Here is a 7,819-nt window from a genome sequence, read left to right on the forward strand (position 1 = left end):
TTACAGGTCACAGTTTTGCAGATTATTTTATTTTATACTGACATAATCTATTGCTATTTCAATTTACAGAATTACAGGTCACAGTTTTGCAGATTATTTTATTTTATACTGACATAATCTATTTCTCCATCAAAAAAACACAAACCATAAATATATGTCTGCATGAATTCGTATCATTTACTTCATATCAAACTTATATCACCCTAACAACTTCTAACTAATATTTCCTTGTCCGACAATAAGAGTCTCATTTCTTGGCTTAATGAGTTTTAGAAAATATTAAAAAATGTAATTGGAAAAAAGTTAATTAGCAAAATGTCTGTTTTTATGCTAATAAAGATTCTTTATGTAATCGTGTCTCGTCCATTCCAAAGTTGATATTTTTCTTAGACACGTTTTGATAAAGTTTATTGACATAAAACTAGCTAGTTATCATTTACTTCAAATTATATCTTATTATTACGATACGATATAAAAGGTCTTTTAGAACTCTTTGCACTTTTTGAATAGCGAAATTATTTATATTAAACTAGCAACACACTCGAATTACTTATGAACATGAACACAAAAAATAAATTAAACTAAAAAAAAGTAAGCAAAATTTTGTAATATGAAGTTAGACGATAAATCAATACTAATCACTATAGTGACACTTACTAATAATCCTTAAAAGACTTTGAGGAATAAAGGAAGATAATCAGATAATGTGTGTCAAAATATCATTATATTATATCCGTAGCTATATCCAACACAACTCAATAAATAGAAGAAGATAATAAGATCAAAATTATCCATATTCTGTCACAAAATCAAAATTCCCATATAGGATATTTCGAAAATTGTTCTTCTCCATCTTATGATATTTTTCTCTTCCCTTGTATAAAAGGTCTTTCTTTGATAAGGAATAGTATTCCTTGCTTATTTTATCCGGTCTATTATCTATCAAATTATAATTTAAAATAAATTTAATTTCATGAATTCAACAATGAATTTTCAAAAATCATCCTATAAAAATATTTGGAAATTGAATTTATTAATCCAAATATACTTTCATTTGTCAAGTGCCTTAAGCAGTTGTATGAATATATTATTTAAAACGGATAAATATAAAATAGCATAAAAATGGTTTTCCAATATAATTCATCCGTTCTTAAAATATATAAACTTTTAAATTTAGGAATAGTTAAAAAATAAATATATTTATCCATCATTTTATTTACAACTTATATTATTACATTACACTATTAATAATATATAATCCACTCTTCGTTAACACTATTTACATTATCATTTATCTCTCTTTCTTTACCGGTTTTAAGTTAAAATCAATCCAAATCAAATGTTGATATCTTACGATATACATACAATATTACAATTTACAAATAATATTTTATTTTAAATTTTGATTTTGCAAAGCGGGATAAGGATTTTACTATATAGATACAGTATTACAATTTACAACTAATATTTTATTTTAAAATTTGATTTTGCAAAAGCAGCTATGGACATATGGTCCTTCAATCAAGACCAATTTAATAAATGTGAACTGTCATATTGATTAATGAAGTGAGAGAAAGACTTTACTGATTATGTAGATATTTTCATTTGCATGTCTGTTTGATTCATTAATTTGTTGCTACTGGGATTTTAAACAAAAGTAAGAAGTGAAACTATCTGCACAGTATAATTTTAATTTAAGTAACAATATGGAGGAGGGTGATTAAGTAACTCGAAAAGTAATGGGAAATTCGAAATTTTTTATAATTGACATTTAGGCTCCGTTCGGTGTTACGGAATTGAGGTTGTGGAATTGAAATAGGAGCCTTCAATTCAAATCTGATGTTTGATACCGCAAAATATCTGGATTTAAAATTTAAATTACAATTCTAATTCCTTACAATTTCACAATTTGAATTCCATATCAAAAATAAAATATTAAAATTCCAAATAGTTATAAAATTGAACATTTTCACACGCTACATAAACAATAAACGTAGCACACTCTACAACAATCATAGACATATAGTTGCACACAAAGATACCCAATCACACCTACATATACAAACACATTTACACATACAGACACACACAGATTCACACACATACATACACACAGTTACACACATAGAGTTAAACACACACACACGCACTCACAACACACAATTACACTCGCATACTCACATAAATACATATCCACCCACCAATCCTAATCCTTGACTTCAGCAATAAGCAAAATCTGGCAGCAATATAAAAGTAAAAAAAATACAATTGCAACCTGCAAAAACAACATGAATTGGATAAATACATTAATTGCATCCCATAGAATATTAATGCATGCTATATGGGGCTGCATGATTTGTTTTTGGATCTACATGATGGCATCCAATTCCGAATAAAATTATTCTGAGCATAAATCTCAGTTTTTTAAATTTTCTCATTATTATAATCTGTTATTCAGAATTTTCTTTGTCACATAAAAATATGGGTATTTCATAAGATTACTTCCGAAATTACATGTTTAATTCACGAATATATCTAGACTTTAAATAACAGGATTATGGACATACTCCTACAGATCAATTGAAAATATCTCATTGCAAGTTTTACTTTTTGTAGATAAATGCTAACAACTCCAGACATTCCACTAGCTTTTTTGTTTTTTTTATATAAGCTAAAATGCTCAAGCCAAATAATAGCGAGCAAAGAATACATTAGAAAAAACCCGCAACTACCAACTTAATAAAAACAAGCAAAAATAGAAGCTAAACTCCAGACACTCAACCAGTTTTATCAGACCAGAAGCTAAACTCCAGACACTCAACCAATTTTATCAGAGCTCAAATTTTCTAGTCAATTACCTTAACTAGAAGTTTGAATATCGCATGGCCAATATAATATGTAGGAAAGAGAAAATTTTAATAAGAGACAAAATTCTCAAAAAGTATTGTTTGGATATGGATCTAAGGAAATTTGGATAGACATAATCCTAACATACTTCTACTTAATTAAATTAAGGTCAATCATAACTAAATAAATGCAATAAGAGCATCCACAATGGTAAATAGGCCAGTTATGGGCTAGCCTATTTCTTCTCCTGCCACATCATCAGGACAAACAACTGGACAAGTAATAGGACATCATCAGCACTATTTAAAAAAAACCAACTAAATTTATGAAATTAAACACAAAATGCAGAATTAAACATACGACACATATACGGGAAAATTCATTAACTTCATTAAAATAAAAAAAATTACCATAATAAAAAAAATACATAAAACCAAAAAAACTATCGTCGTGCAGTCCTCCGCGCCCACAACTCTTCAATTAAATCCTTTTGGAGTTGTATATGCGCATCCACTTGGCGCATGTCGGCATGTGCCTGGAGGCGGATGGCTTCATCGTGAGGTACCCCCCTTCGTACGTTGGGGGTGGCCACGCCGTGGCTTGGACCGGCTTCATCGTCATTGGCTCAATTAGTCAGTTGTACACCTTCGTCTTCGACTATCATGTTGTGCATGATAATACATGCGTACATTATAGAAGCAATGCAGTCGACATGCCACAAATGCGTTGGACCCCTAATTGCCGCCCATCGGGACTGGAGCACACCAAATGCGTGCTCCAAGTCCTTGCGCGCCGACTCCTGCCGTTCCGCAAAGTAGGTCTTCCTGTCCTCATTTGCACATCTGATCGTCTTCACAAAGACGGGCCACCTAGGGTATATCACATCCGCCAAATAATATCATGTCGGTTGCCGTTGGCGACAAAACTGATGGTCGGACCGACGCCCTAGCACTGCTCGTTGAAAAGGGGTGACGAGTTGAGGACGTTGAGGTCGTTGTTCGACCCGGCTACCCCAAAATACGCTGTCAAATCCACAACCAATAATCAGCTACGGCCTCGAGGATCATCGTGGGATTCTTTCCCTTGTAGCCGGTGGTGTAGAACCTCTTCCAGGCAGCGGAACCTCCTAACATCCCCGGGAACCCATGCTTCTCCCCGTGCATCGCATCAGATCCTGACAGTCTGTCGGGGTAGGGCTTCGAAGATACTGGTCCTTGAATATTTCAACGACGCTCTCACTGAATTGCTTCAGACACTTCAGGGCAGACCTCTCACCGATGTGGAGGTACTCGTCCCACATGTCTGCCGCGCCTCGTAGGCCAACCGCCTGATTGCCGCAGTGCACTTTTGAATAGGGGTGTGGCCGGATCTGCCAGCCGCATCGTGCCTGAAGCGGAAGCACTTATATCGACGCTCCAAAGCGTCAACGATACGCATAAACAGCTCCCTGCGCATCCTAAAACACCGCCGAACGAGGTTGGTGTTAAACCGCGGCCTCTGCGCGAGTAGTCGTCATATAGCCGGCGATGTGCAGCTACGTGATCCCGAGCAATCACTGCTCGGCGGTGGACAATGGATGGAGGTCGAGGTACCGCCAGCTGCATAGCCCTTTGTAGCAGCTAGTCTATCTCACCCTCCGTATAGGCCTCCAATGCTTCGTCCATTTGCCGTTCGTACTCCTCATCACTACTACCACTACTACCACCTGCGTTACTCATTTTGCGTTGTTGCTCTTGTACAGAAATTAAGAGAGAGAGAAAACTCGTTAAAACAAGTGGTGCGAATGAAAATGACGTGAAAAATGCGCATATATAGTGTTTCGAAAATTTAATTAAAAATAAAATAAAATTCGATGGCCGATCACCAGCCTACAATGGCGGCGAGCGCATTAGCGAGCGCATCGCCCAGCGCCCGTTAATCGGCGAGCGCTCGTCGAATTTCTCACCGATTCCACGCTCGTCGATTGCAATGGTTCGGCGAGCGTACCGGCTAGCACCGGGAATCGGCTAGCCGGTCACTTGCCGACCATTGTGGATGCTCTAAGATAAATTTGAATATGTACTTTTTATATTAAACGATAATTTAGTAATTCATGTATATCTAGTATCAATGCCCAATAACCATTTGAATATATAAAATTCTATAAATAGTACAGTCCTAAAAAAGATTAGTTATAATATTTAATAAAATAATTTAAAAAGCAAGAAAAAATTACTAGTATTATGCTCAGTCCAGATCAACTTTAGGTCAAGCCTAATATAAAGGTACCAGGCCAGGAATGGACATGGGTCGGACTGGGCCGGCACAACTCTTTGATAACTCTATTATCCAATCTAGATAACCAAATATTGTACTATGGTTCAACGGTTCGATTTATTTCTTCAAATAAAAAAGAATACCAAGTTTTAACATAAATATATAACAATTTGATGAAATAGAAATATATAAAGATATATAACTTTTTTTTGAATTAGAAAACCTATGTGGTCGAGCGACTAGCTAGCTAGTAACAAACTATATACACTTATGAAGCTAATGCTTGTAGGTAGGGATGTCAATTTCCTCGAAATTCGTGGATTGACCCGAATATCCGGTAAAAACATAGGGTTAGGGCCGGAAAATCATAACTCAAATGCAGAATTGGGCTACACGGGCTGACCCGTTTGGGTCGGTGGGTTATGGGGCTAGCCCGGGTGGGTTGTGGGTTAGCCCATAGATTTAGCATTTAAAATAAAAATATAATTAAAATTTTGGATTATATACTTATATGAAGCATATTATATGGTAATATCAATATTAAACACAATATTGATATGAAGTATGTGTGTCTTCTCTCTTAAATGAAATGCATGATTTCCATTTAATTGTAGTCAGATTCACGTGTGCTACTAATTAAGCGATATGTTTATATATTTTATTTCAATTTTCAATTGCCATTATTTTCTTTCTCTTGATCACTTTGATGATACTTTACTATTTGCGACAATCTGTTTTTTTAATAAGTTAGAATATTGGATTGGATAGAAAGTAATACATAAGATAACTTTTGACCCGAATAGCCCGTGGGTTAGCTCGAAACCCAGAGACTTAGGGTTAAGGCCGAAAATTTATAACTCAAAAATTCATATCCCGAATAACCCACACCCAAATAAGTCGACAACACGAGTGGATTGGCCCAAACCCAGCCCAATTGACATCCCTACTTGGAGGTACAGGATGTACGGAGAAAATATTATACCATACACCTTTGTTATTTTTCTTCATACTTATTAAAGAATCTAATAGTCATTATTTCATATATAGGGGCAACTAATAACCCTAGCCCTTAACACATTTAATCAGCCTACATACATAGATTACACACAAAAATAATGAAGTTGTACTAGTAATACGACCAAAACCTGGCTTGACATCCCCTATATAACCATCTCTTCCCAAACACAACCAAGCATCACACAATACAACAACATAACACACACAAAAAAAAATTCAAGAATGTCGAATGTGAGTAAGGTTGTCTTGGTGATGGCTATCTGCGCTTGCGTGGTGGCGATCAGCGCAGACGATTGCCAGCAGGTGCTTACGCAGCTGCAGCCGTGCAGGAACTACCTGAAATCGGGCGGTAACATCCCCGCCAACTGCTGCAAGGGCGTTACCACGCTGAACAAGGCCGCCACCACGGTGGCTAAGAAGCAGCAATTTTGCAAATGTCTGCAATCTGAGGCCAAATCTTTGGGCGTTAACTCAAATTATGCTTCAAGCTTGCCTCAGAAGTGTAAGGTTAACGTTGGCTATCCAATTAGCTTCTCCGTTAACTGTACCAGGTAAATTATTTTATTTATTTATTAATAATTTTTTTATAGATATATATGTGTGTTTATTAATAAATGTTGTGTGTTTTTGCAGTATCCATTGAGTTGTGGAAATGTGTGATTTCGGAGTATGGAATAATCGATTAGGGTTTGTTATGTAGTACTAATATTTATGTTTTCGATTTTTAATTTCTGCCTTTTGTAATAACACGTGTGGTGGTTTGGTTTATTTGTCTACTACTACTAATTTCGCCTTTTGTAATAATACGTGTGGACTGTGGTGGTAGTAATATATTTCTTGTTGCCTTTGATTTCTTGTAGTACTACATTAATGGAAATGTGGCAAGTTATAATTAGCAGCAAACGAAAGAAAAAAAAATACAAGGAGTGAATATTTCACCAGTATATCCAAAGTCAATAAAAAATAATAATAATTATTATGAAAGTGAATCGACGTAATATCACAATTTCCAAACATTAAAAAAGTAAAAAATTCGACATAGCAATATACATCAATTAAATTACTCCCTGCGTACAACTCTAAGTGACATATATTTTCTATTTGAGATGTCTCACTTTAAATGACATGCACATTTCTAAATATAGAAACATCACTATTTCTATTTTTTTTCCACTCTCTTACTTTATTATCACCACTTTACTTACAAAATAATAGTACCACATAAAATCTCGTGTCGAATTAGGAATACTCCACTTAGAGTGGAACAGAAGGAATATTAGTTTTTGGGCTGGCTATGGCCTATATATGAATCTGGCTAAGTTAAACCCGAGATTGACGATTCCCATATAATATACCAAACAATATAAGTTCAGCTAGCTAAGAGCATCTTCGAACATTTACACTAAATTTATATTTATTTTAGTGTATATGTCACTTCAGATTTTACTCTAACTATTTACACAGAATTAAAAAAAATAATATATTATGCTTCTTTTACGTCAAAATATTTAAAAAGATTTTTGGTTTTGTTTTAGTGTTTATTAAGTACCATTGGCGCTGATTTACCCATTTTACATTTTAGTATACTATTAAAGATGGATGGTCTAAGTTATTATACTCTTGAACATGAATAAATTATAAATTATGACAGGTATGTACAACTGAGATGAGATGAAAAATTAACATGTGGCACTCTCTT

At 34.7% G+C, this 7,819-nt stretch overlaps 1 protein-coding gene across 1 annotated transcript; it reads left to right on the forward strand.

The window, feature by feature from the left end:
- Positions 1 to 6,303: 6,303 nt before the first annotated feature.
- Positions 6,304 to 6,970, forward strand: LOC125224453 (non-specific lipid-transfer protein 1-like). The gene is made up of 2 exons (XM_048127853.1): positions 6,304 to 6,671; positions 6,754 to 6,970. The coding sequence occupies exons 1-2, from the start codon at positions 6,343 to 6,345 to the stop codon at positions 6,761 to 6,763; spliced, it is 339 nt and encodes a 112-aa protein (XP_047983810.1). The 5' UTR covers positions 6,304 to 6,342; the 3' UTR covers positions 6,764 to 6,970.
- The last annotated feature ends 849 nt before the right edge of the window (positions 6,971 to 7,819 follow it).

This window comes from Salvia hispanica, chromosome 4 (assembly GCF_023119035.1).
Source record: "Salvia hispanica cultivar TCC Black 2014 chromosome 4, UniMelb_Shisp_WGS_1.0, whole genome shotgun sequence".
Classification (NCBI taxonomy): domain Eukaryota; kingdom Viridiplantae; phylum Streptophyta; class Magnoliopsida; order Lamiales; family Lamiaceae; genus Salvia; species Salvia hispanica.